Here is a 16,612-nt window from a genome sequence, read left to right as displayed (position 1 = left end):
ACGATACCAAGGGAAAAAATAAGGCGTATTAGCCAGTCACAGAATGGCACTCGATCCAGACAGTTCTTTTGAGTTCAATATTATTACATTTGAAATTGTAGATGTTTGAATGAATGCATTAAGAAAACAATTATACAAGTATGCAAATGATTTGAATGGTCAATCTCAAGTCTATTGATAAACTGGGTGAATCAAGATGTAGCCTAGGCCTATTTACTATACAGGTGAATACAATTAGTTATTGAGCTTGTTTTGGCTGAATTCATGGGGCTACAGATGAAAAACAATGTTTACCTTCCATTTGGGGCTTATTTTATTATTTGCATGGAAGATGCAATCTATTATTTTGTAAAAGTGGGTGCTGTCTCTTTAAGACCCATGACGACATATACACACTAAGTTCTAGGCTTGAGCAAATATGATCTTGGGAGAGATGTGAGGCAGGGGAGATGAAGTGAATGAAAAAAGTTTTTGGGTGACAATCATCAGCATTTTGCATTATGGTTTGCATATGATTACAAACAAGGTACTAGGGTAGTCAGTTGATGTTAACTTCTGCTGTAAGCTTTCTTTTGTGAACAGAAATGATTCTATAGCAACGGTCATCGAAATTGTTAAAAGGTTTTAAAAACAATTCTAATACATGCACATTTGAACAATGAATTAAGATACTCCAAAATGTTGGAATTTTTATAATCCAGTTTTTTGTTGTTGCATATATGAATACATTAACGCAAAGGGAGGAACAAGGCTGCAACCACCAAACACTTTCTCAGTATACCCTAACTGCAGTCACATAAACATACTTTACAATGTTTGCGAGATCATACATAATATCACTGTAATCCGAGAGCTCATTTTCGAAAGTTGCTTTCATTTCAGCTCATCTAATTTATAAACATTTCAACTGTTAGATTCTTACTTTTTTTCAAGTACACAAAAAATGAACACCCATCAAAATGACGTTTTTTTCCTTCTCTTTCTTGTGATGTGTCGAGACGGTGAGTTCAATCTCTGATGAAGCGTTGACAGGTCATTACAAGCATTTCAGCGGTCGTAACGTTCATGGAAAGAAAATTGACAGACACAAGCAAAAGTGTGAAATGAGTCGCAGGAGTAAAATTAAAGCAATCAATCCAGCGAGATTTAAGTAACAAGCGGATTTAGCGCCCCTCAAACACAGGAAATAGATGGCTGAAAGACAGATCCTCAGCTGGGCGGGGCATGCGCGTTGCTAGTTTCAAAATTGCTACATGCCATGTTGTATTATTCAAGTGTGTTAATAACTTCTGTGCAGCATAAGTGGTGATGCAGCCCAGACTCGCAGTGAGAGTAGTGGTTCTTCAGGACAGGCTAGAGCTAGTAATGAGTAAGTGCAACAGGCACTGTGCTCTCGTGCTATAAGAGGACATTGGCTGTGCTGATAGACAGACTTGATCCTCTCTCAACCAGTAGATGACGTGAGACACATTTGACAGAAGTACCGAAAGTGAAGAGAAAAAGAAGAGGTATACCGTGCAACACTACTACTTTGTTTGTCTACATCGAAAACACACTTTGATGCAGTTGTGCTTTTGTATCCTCTTCCTCTCGCTGGGTGGTGAATGTGTCGATAGAGCACCACCTGCTCTGCTCCTCCCCATCGTGTTGTGAGGAGTTCAGGGAGAGGGTGCTGGCAGCGATGTCATTGGGTACTGCTAGGGTCCCCAAAGTAAAATGAAACTACTACACCATCTCACACAATGGGCCGGAACTCTTCCAGAAAGTCTGCATGTATTCAATGTACACGTATATGACCAAATATACAAGGCTTTTGCACCTGTTCAAAGTTTGCAGCTGTTATTTTTTACTGAGGAATTCAAAGACAAGAAACAAAGCTAATCAATTGCATTTTATTTTGACTACCTTGTTCCTCATCGCAAGTCTGTAACCTTTCATTTTCGTTCTACCTTTCGTGATTTATTCCCTACTGAGCTTAGTGCAAACATGTTGTAAATTCTGCTGCAGTATTTTATCAAACTTGTTTTTAATGACAAACAGATAGGCTATACCATAGCAATGACTTTTCAAATCAAATCAGACCTTACTTCAAATCAAATTTTATTTGTCACATGCACATGGTTAGCAGATGTTAATGCGAGTGTAGCGAAATGCTTGTGCTTCAAGTTCCGACAATGCAGTAATAACCAAGAATAATCTAACCTAACAATTCCACAGCTACTACCTTATACACACAGGTGTAAAGGGATAAAGAATATGTACATAAAGATATATGAATGAGTGATGGTACAGAACGGCATAGGCAAGATGCAGTAGATGGTATCGAGTACAGTATATACATATGAGATGAGTAATGTAGGGTATGTAAACAAAGTGGCATAGTGATGGCTAGTGATACATGTAGATGATATAGCGTACAGTATATACATACAGTGCCTTGCGAAAGTATTCGGCCCCCTTGAACTTTGCGACCTTTTGCCACATTTCAGGCTTCAAACATAAAGATATAAAACTGTATTTTTTTGTGAAGAATCAACAACAAGTGGGACACAATCATGAAGTGGAACGACATTTATTGGATATTTCAAACTTTTTTAACAAATCAAAAACTGAAAAATTGGGCGTGCAAAATTATTGAGCCCCTTTACTTTCAGTGCAGCAAACTCTCTCCAGAAGTTCAGTGAGGATCTCTGAATGATCCAATGTTGACCTAAATGACTAATGATGATAAATACAATCCACCTGTGTGTAATCAAGTCTCTGTATAAATGCACCTGCACTGTGATAGTCTCAGAGGTCCGTTAAAAGCGCAGAGAGCATCATGAAGAACAAGGAACACACCAGGCAGGTCCGAGATACTGTTGTGAAGAAGTTTAAAGCCGGATTTGGATACAAAAATTTCCCAAGCTTTAAACATCCCAAGGAGCACTGTGCAAGCGATAATATTGAAATGGAAGGAGTATCAGACCACTGCAAATCTACCAAGACCTGGCCGTCCCTCTAAAAACTTTCAGCTCATACAAGGAGAAGACTGATCAGAGATGCAGCCAAGAGGCCCATGATCACTCTGGATGAACTGCAGAGATCTACAGCTGAGGTGGGAGACTCTGTCCATAGGACAACAATCAGTCGTATATTGCACAAATCAGCCTCCTGAGGATGGAGAGGCGCGGCTGCACCTTCTTCACAACGCTGTCTGTGTGCGTGGACCAATTCAGTTTGTCCGTGATGTGTACGCCGAGGAACTTAAAACTTACTACCCTCTCCACTACTGTCACGTCGATGTGGATAGGGGGGTGCTCCCTCTGCTGTTTCCTGAAGTCCACAATCATCTCCTTTGTTTTGTTGACGTTGAGTGTGAGGTTATTTTCCTGACACCACACTCCGAGGGCCCTCACCTCCTCCCTGTAGGCCGTCTCGTTGTTGTTGGTAATCAAGCCTACCACTGTAGTGTCGTCCGCAAAGTTGATTATTGAGTTGGAGGCGTGCATGGCCACGCAGTCGTGGGTGAACAGGGAGTACAGGAGAGGGCTCAGAACGCACCCTTGTGGGGCCCCAGTGTTGAGGATCAGCGGGGTGGAGATGTTGTTACCTACCCTCACAACCTGGGGGCGGCCTGTCAGGAAGTCCAGTACCCAGTTGCACAGGGCGGGGTCGAGACCCAGGGTCTCGAGCTTGATGACGAGTTTGGAGGGTACTATGGTGTTAAATGCTGAGCTGTAGTCGATGAACAGCATTCTCACATAGGTATTCCTCTTGTCCAGATGGGTTAGGGCAGTGTGCAGTGTGGTTGCGATTGCGTCGTCTGTGGACCTATTGGGGCGGTAAGCAAATTGGAGTGGGTCTAGAGTGTCAGGTAGGGTGGAGGTGATATGGTCCTTGACTAGTCTCTCAAAGCACTTCATGATGACGGAAGTGAGTGCTAGTCGTTTAGCTCAGTTACCTTAGCTTTCTTGGGAACAGGAACAATGGTGGCCCTCTTGAAGCATGTGGGAACAGCAGACTGGGATAAGGATTGATTGTACATTTTACAAGCTCTTAACCAACAGTACAGTTCAAGAAGAGTTAAGAAAATATTTACCAAATAGACTAAAGTAAAAAATAATAATAAAAAGTAACACAATAAGAATAACAATTACGAGGCTATATACAGAGGGGGTACCGGTACCGAGTCAGTGTGCGGGGGTACAGGTTAGTTGAGTTTTTTTGTACATGTAGGTAGGGATGAAGTGACTCTGCATAGATAATAAACAGCGAGAAGCAGCAGTGTATAAAAAGGGGGGGGGGGGGGGGGCAATGTAAGTAGTCTAGTGGCGATTTTATTAATTGTTCAGCAGTCTTATGGCTTGGGGGTAGAAGCTGTTGAGGAGCCTTTTGGTCCTAGACTTGGCTCTCTGGTACCGCTTGCCGTGCGGTAGCAGAGAGAGTCTATAACTTGGGTGACTGGAGTCTCTGACAATTTTATGGGCTTTCCTCTGGCACCGCCTATTATATAGGTCCTGGATGGCAGGAAGCTTGGCCCCAGTGATGTACTGCTACCCTCTGTAGCGCCTTGCGGTCAGTTGCCGAGCAGTTGCCATACCAGGCGGTGATGCAACCAGTCATAATGCTCTCAATGGTGCAACTGTAGAACCTTTTGGGGATCTGGGGACCCATGTCAAATCTTTTCAGTCTCCTGTGGGGGAAAAGGTTTTGTCGTGCCCTCTTCATGACTGTCTTGGTATGCTTGAAACTCTCGACCCACTCCACTACAGCCCGGGCAATGTTAATGGGGGCCTGTTTGGCCCGCCTTTTCCTATTGTCTACGATCAGCTCCTTTGTCTTTTTCATATTGAGGGAAAGGTTGTTGTCCTGGCACCACACTGATAGTTCTCTGACCTCCTCCCTATAGGCCGTCTCATCGTTGTCGGTGATCACGCCGAGCACTGTTATGTCGTCAGCAAACTTAATGATGGTGTTGGAGTCAGGTTTGGCCACGCAGTCGTGGGTGAACAGGGAGTACAGGAGGGGACACAACCCTGAGGGGCCTGTGTTGAGGATCAGCGTGGCAGACATGTATTTGCCTACTCTTACCACCTGGGGGCGACCCGTCAGGAAGTCCAGGATCCAGTTGCAGAGGGAGGTGTTTAATCCCAGGATCCTTAGCTTAGTGATGAGCTTCGTGGGCACTATGGTGTTGACTACAGCTCAGCGTTCAATGAACAGCATTCTCACATAGGTGTTCTTTTTGTCCAGGTGGGAAAGGGCAGTGTGGAGTGCAATTGAGATTGCGTCATCTGTGGATCTGTTGGGGCGGTATGCGAATTGGAGTGGGTCTAGGGTGTCCGCGAGGATGCTGTTGATGTGAGCCATGACCAGCCTTTCAAAGCACTTCATGGCTACTGACGTGAGTGCTACGGGGCGGTAATCATTTAGGCAGGTTACCTTCGCTTCCTTGGGCACAGGGACTGTAGTGGTCTGTTAGGTATTACAGACTCCGTCAGGGAGAGTTTGAAAATGTCAGTGAAGAGACTTGACAGTTGGTCTATCTCCATTCTGTGTTGAGCTATGAGAGGCCTATGTTGACATGTCATGTTCATACCAATATGCACAGATCACCCCTTAATCTGTAACACTTATTCTTATTCTAAAATTGATTAAATATTTTTTTCCCTCATCAGTCTACACACAATACCCTATAATGACAAAGCAAAAAACAGGTTTTTAGAAATCTTTGCAAATTTATTAAAAATAAAAACAGAAATACCTTATAAGTATTCAGACCCTTTGCTATGAGACTCTAAATTGATCTCAGGTGCATAATGTTCGCATTGAACATCCTTGAGTCCACCTGCAGTCAATTCAATTGATTGGACATGATTTGGAAAGGCACACACACTTGTCTATATAAGGTCCTACAGCTGCACCCTGACAGTGCATGTCAGAGCAAAAACCAAGCCATGAGGTCGAAGGAATTGTCCGTAGAGCTCTGGGACAGGGATGGTGTCGAGGCACAGATCTGGGGAAGGGTGCCAAAAAATGTCAGGATTGAGGGAGGGTACAGAGAGATCATTAATGAAAGCCTGCTCCAGAGCGCTCAGGACCTCAGACTTGGGCGAAGGTTCACCTTCCAATAGGACACTGACCCTAAGCATACAGCCAAGACAACCAGGAGTGGATTCTGAATGTCCTTGAATGGCCCAGCCAGAGCCTGGACTTGAACCCGATCTAACATCATTGGAGAGACCTGAAAATAGCTGTGCAGCAACGCCCTTCATCTAACCTGACAGAGCTTGAGAGGATCTCCAGAGAAGAATGGGAGAAACTCCCGAAATACATGTGTGCCAAGCTTGTAGCTTCATATCCAAGAAGACTCGAGGCTATAAACACTGCCAAAGGTGCTTTAACAAAGTACTGAGTAAAGGGTCTGAATACTTATGTAAATGTGATCAGTTATATAAAAAAAATATATACATTTACAAAAAATAAAATAATAATACGTTTTTGCTTTGTCATTATGGGGTGTTGTGTGTAGTTTGATGTGGGGGGTGGTAATCAATTTTAGAATAAGGATGTAACATAAGAACATTTTCAAAAAGTCATGGGGTCTGAATACTTTCCAAAGACATGAAACCATGAAAAGGCCTTGATGGGAATGGCCTTGATGGGAATGGGAACTGTCCTACTGGGCCCTGCTGTGGTGGCCTGACATAGATGACTGGAGATAGTGAAGGGTGTGAATGATGCATGATTGTTTGTGAGGGGAGGGGAAAGGGGGGCAGTCCCAGAAATAGCCTGTTTCAATCTCTCTCTCCTTGGAAGTGACCGAGTCCCAGCTGTACCCAAACTGCTCTCTCACTACGCCAATTTTCCTCTTCCCCTCTCTCTCTCCCTCCTGAGCCTGGTTTTTCATAGCACTTGTTCTTAATAGTTTGGAAGTTTCATCCAGATTAGATGGCATTGTGCCGTCTCTACAGAGTTTTGTTTGCATGTTTGCCTAGTAACGAACAGCCCCTGCCCTCTTTTTGTCATTCAATCGCAACCTTACTTCAACCATAACTGACAGAATTACACATACCCCAGTATTTGAACAACATACTGTTCACTCATACTGTACACACGTGTACGCATTAATGTATATACGCACAAATGCACACACACACACACACACACACACACACACACACACACACACACACACACACACACACACACACACACACACACACACACACACACACACAAATTTCACAGCAGCTGCAAATTAAGCTGAGAGTTCTTGGTAAGGGCGCAAAGAACCAACAATCCAGGCTCCCTGCTTTGTGCAGCTAGCCGTCAGTTCAGCTAGCATATAAAGTTACACAATGTGCTTCACTAACAGATAAAATAGTTATGTCATAGGAATATGGTGCGGATGTTTTCGATTAGCCGAAAAACAGAAAGACTGACCTCACCCTGAAAAACAACACCATGTCAGTCCATTTTGAGTGAGGTAGTTTGATCAAAAAGCATGTTACATAGTTAAGTAACCTCATTGAAATGCTTTGAAGACAGCCTTTTAGTATTCAGAGTGAAACGCAGATAGTTGTTACTGCTTTATAGCCCTCTGCAGTTAAAAAATGGCAGGCTTTTACTGAAGCCACTGGACTCCAGATTCAAGGTCCTAATTCATTCTGCCTTTGGAACTGCTGCCCCGTGTGCCAGACCTCCCTCTAAGATTAAACATACTGTTACTCAAATTTTTATTACACACATATCATAACCTATATTATAACTGCTCCTAATAACGCTGTCAAGTAAACCAAGCTCCCAGAGAACCTCAATCCCACCCAAATGACTTGGAAAGAAACCATTGCGGTTCTTAACCAGTCTCAGTCAATGAATGACAGCACTTTGAGGTACAGGCACAAGTATAGGTAAACCCATGATGCAACCTACAGTAGTAGCCCCATAGGGACTATACTCTGTCCATGCAGCATAACTACTGAAAGACAACATGGTTGAATGTCTTTACTTCGGACTCTAAAATGGGAACAGTAGCAACCAGCCAGAGTTGGATCGAGTTTGAGTGAGATCCTGTCCTGTCACCAGACTGTGTGGGCTGTGTGTTTTGATAACTTTGACGGACATTTCCTGAATGTTGACAAGTTCTTCTAAGGGCAGATGTGTGTCACCCAATTCTGTAAGGGGAGATGAACTCACGTTAAAAGGAAAGGACTGGACTGGCTAGAGTGGAGTGGTGTCAACCCGCAAAAGTAACAGGCCAGTTTCAACCGGCCGGTCTTCCTGATAGGAGAAAACTCCCCTGAGTTAGAAGGTTAGGATGACTCTCGTCACTAACAGAGACCCCCCCCCCAGATAAAAGGTATTGTCACTAGTATTGAATACATTTTTCACTTATTGGATTGTTGTATTTGATCAGATTTCTGTTAACCAGCAAGTCATTTCAACAGTCGATTAATTTATTTGTATTTTGATAGATATAACACAATGTAGTGCTTATTGTAAAGCTGGTGGTGTGAGATTGAATGAATGATGTGGGTGTAGAAGTATTTCAAATCATATTTTATTTGTCACATGCGCTGAATACAACCTTACCATGAAATGCTTAGTTATAAGCCCTTAACCAACAATGCAGTTCAAGAAATGAAGTTAATTAAGAAAATATTTACTAAATAAAGTAAAGTAAAAAAATGATATCTAAAAGTAATACAAGAAAATTACATAACAATAATGAGGCAAAATACAGGAGGTACCAGTACAGAGTCAATGTGCGGGGTACAGTTTAGTCAAGGTCATTTGGTAATTTGCCGATGTCACAAAGTGCTGTACAGAAACCCAGCCTAAAAACCCAAACAGCAAGCAATGCAGATGTAGAAGCACGGTGGCTAGGAAAAACTCCCTAGAAAGGCAGGAACCTAGGAAGAAACCTCGAGAGGAACCAGGCTCTGAGGGGTGGCCAGTTCTCTTCTGGCTGTGCTGGGTAGAGAATATAACAGTACAGGGCCAAGATGTTCAAACATTCATAGATGACCAGCGGGGTCAAATAATAATAATCACAGTGGTTGTGGAGGGTTCAACAGGTCAGCACCTCAGGAGTAAATGTCAGTTGGCTTTTCATAGCCGATCATTCAGAGTTAGAGACAACAGGCGTGATAGAGAGAGAGAGTCAAAAACAGCAGGTCCGGAACAAGGTTGCACGTCCAGTGAACAGGTCAGGGTTCCACAGCTGCAGGCACAATAGTTGAAACTGGAGCAGCAGCACGACCAGGTTGACTGGGGACAGCATGTAGTCATCAAGCCAGGTAGTCCTGAGGCATGGTCCTAGGGCTCAGGTCCTCCAAGAGAAGAGAGAAAAGAAAGAGAGAGTTAGAGGGAGCATTATTAAATTCACACAGGACACCGGATATGACAGGAGAAATACTCCAGATATAACAGACTGACCCTAGCCCCCCAACACATAAACTATTGCAGCATAAATACTGGAAGCTGAGACAGGAGGGGTTGGGAGACACTGGCAGGATATAACCCCACCCACTTTGCCAAAGCACAGCCCCCACACCACTAGGGGGATATCTTCAAACTACCAACTTACTATCCTGAGACAAGGCTGAGTACAGCCCACGAAGATCTCCCCCAATGCACGAACCCGAGGGGGGCGCCAAGCCAGACAGGAAGATCACGTTAGTGTCTCAACCCACTCAAGTGACGCACCCCTCCTAGGGACGGCATGGAAGAGGACCAGTAAGCCAGTGACTCAGCCCCCGTAATAGGGTTAGAGGCAGAGAATCCCAGGGGAGAGAGGGGAACCGGCCAGGCAGAGACAGCAAGGGTCACTCCAGTGCCTTTCTGTTCACCTTCAAACCCCTGGGCCAGACTACACTCAATCATAGGACCTACTGAAGAGATGAGTCTTCAATAAAGACTTAAAGGTTAAGACCGAGTCTGCGTCTCTCACATGGATAGGCAGACCATTCCATAAAAATGTAGCTCTATAGGAGAAAGCCCTGCCTCCAGCTGTTTGCTTAGAAATTCTAGGGACAATATATAGGTCAATCCAAGATGGCAGCATGTCAAGTCGTTTGTCTGTGACTAGTAGTTTTTAACCTACTAATAACCTATTCATTTATGGTGGAGCAAATCTACAATTTCCTTGTTGTGTAGTGCAAACTATTTTGTTTTGCTAGTGCAAAGATCGCGGGTCTCCCTCAACTCTGATATATATATTTTTTTTAGCTATTTGCACTTATTTACTTGAAGTTTACCAAAGTAACTCTCTCTATGGCTGGCCTGGGTTCTATCTTCAGCTTTCCCTCTGCGGAGTGTCTCGTCCAAGATGCTCCTCTTCACTCTCCGCCTGGCTATCAGAGGCAGCTCAACAATCCCCAACCCGTTCTCTCAATCAACCCAATCTACTCACACACTCACATACATACTCATACATACACACAGTCCCTCTCTCCCCTTACCTTTCCTTGGCCTCTATTTCTTTTTACATATCTCAGAGAAAATGACAATTTTCGTGGTATTGCTTTGTGTACTGACTTTACTGAACTCTGGAGAAAACATACATTGTCGCTGGGTGAGTACATCTGACAATGTGCTCTCCCGTCCATTAGACATTTTGTCTGCGGGAATTTGCTCTTTTTCACTCGGTCCACTCGTCCAAGTGCCGATGCATTTGTGGCATGATGCGAACATTACGAACTTGTGTCACTACCAAAGTCTAATGGTTTTAAATGACTGTTTTGTATTGTCTGGAAACTCACTTGTATAATTCGCTTGCAGTAAGTCTATTAAAAAAGAGAAGCCGTGGAAGGTTATTAAACAGAGGTGCCTAGTTATTCTAATTTTGTTGATATCAAGGAACGTGCATCCTAAACCTGGCCCTGATATGCAATGTCTCCAAACTCCCTCTGATTTTAAATCTAGATCTGGTTTTGGTATTTTTCATTTAAATGTACTGTTGTCAAAAATTGATGGGGTTAGGATTTGGGCTTAATCAACTGATTCTGATGTAATTGTGTTTTCTGAAACCTGGCTCATAAAGTCTTTACTTGTAAAGGATATTTGTATAAATGGTTACAATGTGTATCGCACTGATCAAGTTAAGAAAGGTGGGGGGGGGCTATATATGTAAAGACTAAATTCCTTGTAAGTGTGGCAAAGTCTGAAACTATTTGTAAACAGTTGGAATTTCTTGCTTTGAATCTTGAGGTTTCAAAGGGTCTCTATAACTTTGATTGGCTGTTATAGACCCCCCTCTGCTCTCTATAACTTTGATTGGCTGTTATAGACCCCCCTCTGCTCTCGTTGATTTATTTTCTTCTCTGATGCACCTTATGTCTAAACGTCTTTACAGTGAAATGATCTTGATTGTGATCTCAACTGGTGTTGGTTAAAGTCGGTCTCTGATGATTATAAAATGTATTGTAATTCTATGAATCTTACCATACCCAGTTGATTAACTCACCCACATCTCAAATGTCCAGAGAAATCTACCCTGATTGATTTGATATTGACAAATGTTCCACATATATATTCTGCGGTTGGTGTTTTCTGTAATGATTTAAGTGACCATTGTGCTGTTGTTGCTGTTAGAAATACGAAGGTTCCTAAAACAAACCCACGCTTTATTCGTAAGACATTTAAAGAGTTTTAATGAGCAGGCTTTCTTTCATGATTTGTTTTATTTTGACTGGAGCAAGATTGAGCTTATTCCTGATGTGGAAACTGCCTGGAATTTCTGTCAGGATGTTCTTTTTAATCCAAATAGTAAAAAACATGTCCCATTCCGCAGTTCAGAGTTAAAGGGCGGGATAATCCAGAGTTTTCTTCTGAGCTGTCTTGTATTATTCACAAACGTAATCTAGCTTGGGCTAAAGCAAGGAAATCATGTTCTGATGCTGATTGGCTTCTTTTTAGGCAGCTACGAAACAAGTGTTATTTTCTTCTCAGGAAGGCCAGGTCTGAATATTTTATGTCTTTTACCACTGATAACAAGAATGACCCTAGAAAGTTTTGGAAGGCTATGTCTGCTAATGTTAATGAATTACTGTCATATGTATTGAAGGACTCTGTGGTTGAATATGACAACTGAAATGCTGAATTGTTTCAATGAGCACTTTGTATCATCTGGTAGGCTGTTTGATTCAGTATCCTCTGTCTCTGTACAACCCTGTGTGGATGAACCAGTGAGAGCTGGTCCAACTTCTAGCTTTTTGCCATTCTCAGTGCAGGAGGTACATAAAGCCCTTAGATCAGAGAAAGCCTACAGGTCCTGATCTTCTTGATCCCTGCTTTTTAAAACTGGCAGCTGATTTCATAGCTGAACCACTTACATATCTGTTAAATCTAACCCTGGGATGTAATGAAATTCCAAAGATCTGGAAATCAGCATTTGTCCTACCACTTTTAATAAAAGGGGGAGATCCAACTCTTTTAAATAATTATAGGCCAATCTAAAAGCTGTCACCCCTGGCGAAAATATTTGAAACCTTTTTATATACTAACTCTATTTTATCAACGTACCAATCGGGCTTCAGGAAGAAGCATAAGACAATTACAGCAGCCATTAAGGTTTTAAATGATATCACTGAAGTCCTTGACTTCTCTAAGGCTTTTGATACAGTTGATCATGCTATGCTGAGTCAGAGATTGTCGAGCCTAGGTCTTTCAGAGCATTCAGTTGCATTGTTTGCTAACTATCTCTGATAGAACTCAGTGCACTCAATTTGATGGACTCATGTCTGTTAAATTGTCTGTCTGTAATGGTGTGTCCCAGGGCTTGGTACTTGGTCCCCTCTTATTCACTATTTATATAAATAATTTAGACAAATGTGCAAAATGCGCAACTTCACTTTTATGTTGATGATACTGTTATTTATAGTTGTGACTCGTCTCTCACAAAAGCTTTCCAGAACTTGCAAACTGCTTTTTATACTGTTCAACATACCTTGTGTCAATTGAAGCTTATCCTCAATATTGACAAAACTAAACGAATGGTGTTTTCTAAAGCAAGAAATAGACCTCTGAACCTTTCACCTATTACTACCTGTCAGGGCAATGAGATTGAGACTGTAACCTCATATAAATATCTTAGAATTTGAATTGATGATGGCCTCTCTTTTAAATTGCATACTCAACAACTAACAAAATATTGTTCAGAAATGTGGTGGGTACTCTCTTTGTTCGCAGGACTTTATCCTGCTAACTGTTCCAAATGTCCGAACTGAATTTGGTAAAATGGCTTTTATGTACTCTGCGCCATCGGCTTGAAGCGCCTTACAAAATACTTTTCAACTGGAAGAACTGATTGGTGTTTTTAAATCATTGATGAAGGATTTTGAGGCAGATTCCCTGACCTGTCAATGTTTTTAATTTGCTGTTTTATGATTGTTATCCTCTTGTGAATTCTCTGTTTTTTACTACATTACTTGTAGTTTTTCAGGTTGTCTGTCTGTAATTGTGTAATAACTTGGTGCTGCCTATCTTGGCCAGGAAGCTGTTGAAAAAGAGATTTCAAATCTCAATGAGCCCTTCCTGGTTAAATAAAGGTTAAATAAAAATGTTAAATATATAGGTCCTGGATGGCAGGAAGCTTAATCCCCAGTGATGGGACATATGCACTACCCTATATTGTGCTTTATGTTCAGATGCTGAGCAGTTGCCATACCAGGCGGTGATGCAACCGGTCAGGATGCTCTCGATAATGGAGCTGTAGAACTTTTTAAGGATCTGGGAACCCATACCAAATCTTTTCAGTCTCCTGAGGGGGAAAAGGTGTCGTGAAGAGGGCACAACTGTCTTGGTGTGTTTGGACCGTGATAGTTCGTTGGTATTATGGACACCAAGGAGCTTGAAACTCTCAACCCGCTACATTACTGCCTTGCTTGCTCACATTGAGGGAAAGGTTGTTGTCCTGGCACCACACTGCCAGGACTGTGACCTCCTAGGCTAGGCTATATCATCGTTGTCGGACTGTTGTGTCGTCAGAAAACTTTATGATGGTGTTGGATTCATGCTTGGCCACGCAGTCATGGGTGAACAGGGAGTACAAGAGGGGACTAAGCACGCACCCCTGAGGGGCCCCAGTGTTGAGGATCAGCGTGAAAAGCGTGATTGCACAGTCATCCAGAACAGCTGATGCTCTCATGCATGCTTCAGTTTTGCTTGCCTCGAAGCGAGCATAAAAGGCATTTAGCTCGTCTGGTAGGAGCACGCCACTGGGCAGCTCGTGGCTGGGTTTCCCTTTGTAGTCCGTAATAGTTTTCAAGCCCTGCCACATCCGACGAGCATCAGAGCCGGTGTAGTAGGATTCAATCTTAGTCCTGTATTGACGCTTTGCCTGTTTGATGGTTCATCTGAAGGCATAGCAGGATTTATTGTAAGCGTCCGGATCCAGCTCCTTGAAAGCGACAGCGCTAGCCTTTAGCTCGGTGCGGATGTTGCCTGTAATCCATGGCTTCTGGTTGGGATATGTATGAGTCACTGGTACTTCCTGCTTTAGTTTTAGCTTGTAAGCAGGAATCAGGAGGATATAATTATGGTCAGATTTGCCAAATGGAGAGCTTTTTATGCGTCTCTGTGTGTGGAGTAAAGGTGGTCTCGAGTTTTTTTCCCCCTCTGGTTCCACATGTGACATGCTGGTAGAAATGAGGTAAAACGTATTTATGTTTGCCTTGAATGTGAATCTGTGCGAAGGAAGGAGAGAAATAAAGCAAGGCAGACGAGGGGAGTAAGAGAGGGAGAGAAAGAGAAGGAGTCAAAGGAAGAGAAGCAGGCTATAGAAAGGACATGCTGTTACATCACCTGTTTCCACAGCGCAGCTCCTTAACCATGGCAACGGAATTCCGGTAGGCCCGACAACGGGGGTGTAGAAAGAAACTTGCAAGAAGGAAGGGTGTGTGGAGACTATGGACGGGGCAGTGTGGAAAGGAAAGGCCTTGCATTCCAGGGCCCTGGAAGAGTTACATAATTTAGGAGGAATCATACTCTTTTAGCTGCTCTATTTTTGAGCGTCTACTTGGGGGGTGGAATATTATGGGATAGGTTAGCAATTAGCACCACTGCATAAAGAAACTGTGATAACAAACCTTGAGCATCCATTTTTTTCTGCAAAGTGTCACTGCATAAGTAGCTATTAAGTTATAAATGAGGTTGCTTTGCAACACTAAGTACTAGTTTTAGTAAAACAGGTACTTGATTAAAACATGTTTTATCCAAGCAATCCTGTTCCTTAAATTGAACAAGGAAGTCTCTTGCAAGTGATATACTACAGCGATAGCAGACGCTGACCCCAAGGCACAAGAATCTATGTTCTCATAAGACTGCGATCCCAAAGAAAGTAGTATTGATATGTTTTCTGTTCTCTCCACACAGGAACCACAGAGCGTGTATGTCTGATACAGGGTACAGTCGAGGCGCTGAATAGCGTCCACAGCTTCATCGCGGAAAAAGTCCGTGAGATGCCTCAGAGCGCCCAGAAAACAGAGCCAGTCAGCATACTGCAACCACAGACCACTGTCAACCCCGACCGTGTCAAACAGGTGAGGCACGGTCCACTCAGTCAGCCAGCCCTGACCAACCATCATACTTGACAGATCAAAGCATGTTTCCTTCCCTGATGATCTGTCTGATTGTCTACAATATTGACATGTCATAAGCAGGGTTTCCAGGTCTAACTAAAATGTCTAACCCAGTGACCACTCAAAATCCGTACGTACAGAAAGCCTGAAAAGTAGCCAACATTTTTTCTGCAACGAGAGGAGTTGACACATTTATGCAATAAACCCTTTTTCCATAACGTTATCGGGCCAATTAAGAAGAAATATCGACTTAACTTGTAATGACGTTAGAAGCTGCATCTGGTTTTCATCAAAATAATAAATGCGAGCTATGACGTGACGTAATAAAGGAATTTGAATATATTGCAAGAATGCCTGGATAGAGCCATTAGCCGTGTATTGGCCATATACCACAAACCCCAGAAGTTCCTTATTGCTATTATACAGTAAACTGGTTAAACCAACATAATTAGAACAGTAAAACTTTTTTTGTCATACCCGTGGCATACTTATGGCAATATGGCATACTTAAGCAATATGGCACGAGGGTGTGGTATATGGCCAATATACGATGGCTAAGGGCTGTTCTTAAGCAAATCGCGGAGTGTCTGGATACAGCCCTGAGCAGTTGTATATTGGCCATATACCACAAACACCCAAGGTGCCTTATTGCGATTATAAACTGGTTACAAATGTAATTAGAGCAGTGAAAATAAATGTTTTGTCATACACGTGGTATACGGTCTGATATACCACAATCAGCATTCAGGGCTCGAACCACCCAGTCTATAATTGTAAATAAATCCCTTTTGCGCATGTGCATAACTATAAATATATCAGACAGGAGAGTTTGAGTGATGAAAGTTGGACAGAGGATTTCAAAGTCTCTGCGCAAAAAACACTTAAAAAAACTGGCAATTATGTCGTTATTATGTCAGATGTTAAGACTACAAACCGTTATAAATGGCCCATTTGCGAGATTGTCTTGTCATTTCAATAGGCATAGGCTACAGACTAAAATCTGGGTTTATGATTGCAATTCTTTCCAACTTTGCCTTGGTTTTATT

General features: G+C 42.6%; 1 protein-coding gene across 2 annotated transcripts in view; it reads left to right on the top strand.

The window, feature by feature from the left end:
- LOC139423248 (RNA-binding protein Nova-1-like) overlaps window positions 1-16,612 on the top strand; it is a 62,234-nt gene that overhangs the window by 38,506 nt on the left and 7,116 nt on the right. For both annotated transcript variants that reach the window (XM_071175055.1, XM_071175056.1), the window contains exon 3: window positions 15,361-15,527. In XM_071175055.1, the coding sequence (XP_071031156.1) occupies window positions 15,361-15,527 (167 nt within the window). The remainder of the gene's footprint in view (window positions 1-15,360; window positions 15,528-16,612) is intronic.

The sequence above is a fragment of the Oncorhynchus clarkii genome, chromosome 12 (genome assembly GCF_045791955.1).
Source record: "Oncorhynchus clarkii lewisi isolate Uvic-CL-2024 chromosome 12, UVic_Ocla_1.0, whole genome shotgun sequence".
NCBI lineage: Eukaryota > Metazoa > Chordata > Actinopteri > Salmoniformes > Salmonidae > Oncorhynchus > Oncorhynchus clarkii.
The sequence above is the reverse complement of the archived record's forward strand: the minus strand, read 5'-3'. Positions and strand labels throughout refer to the sequence as shown.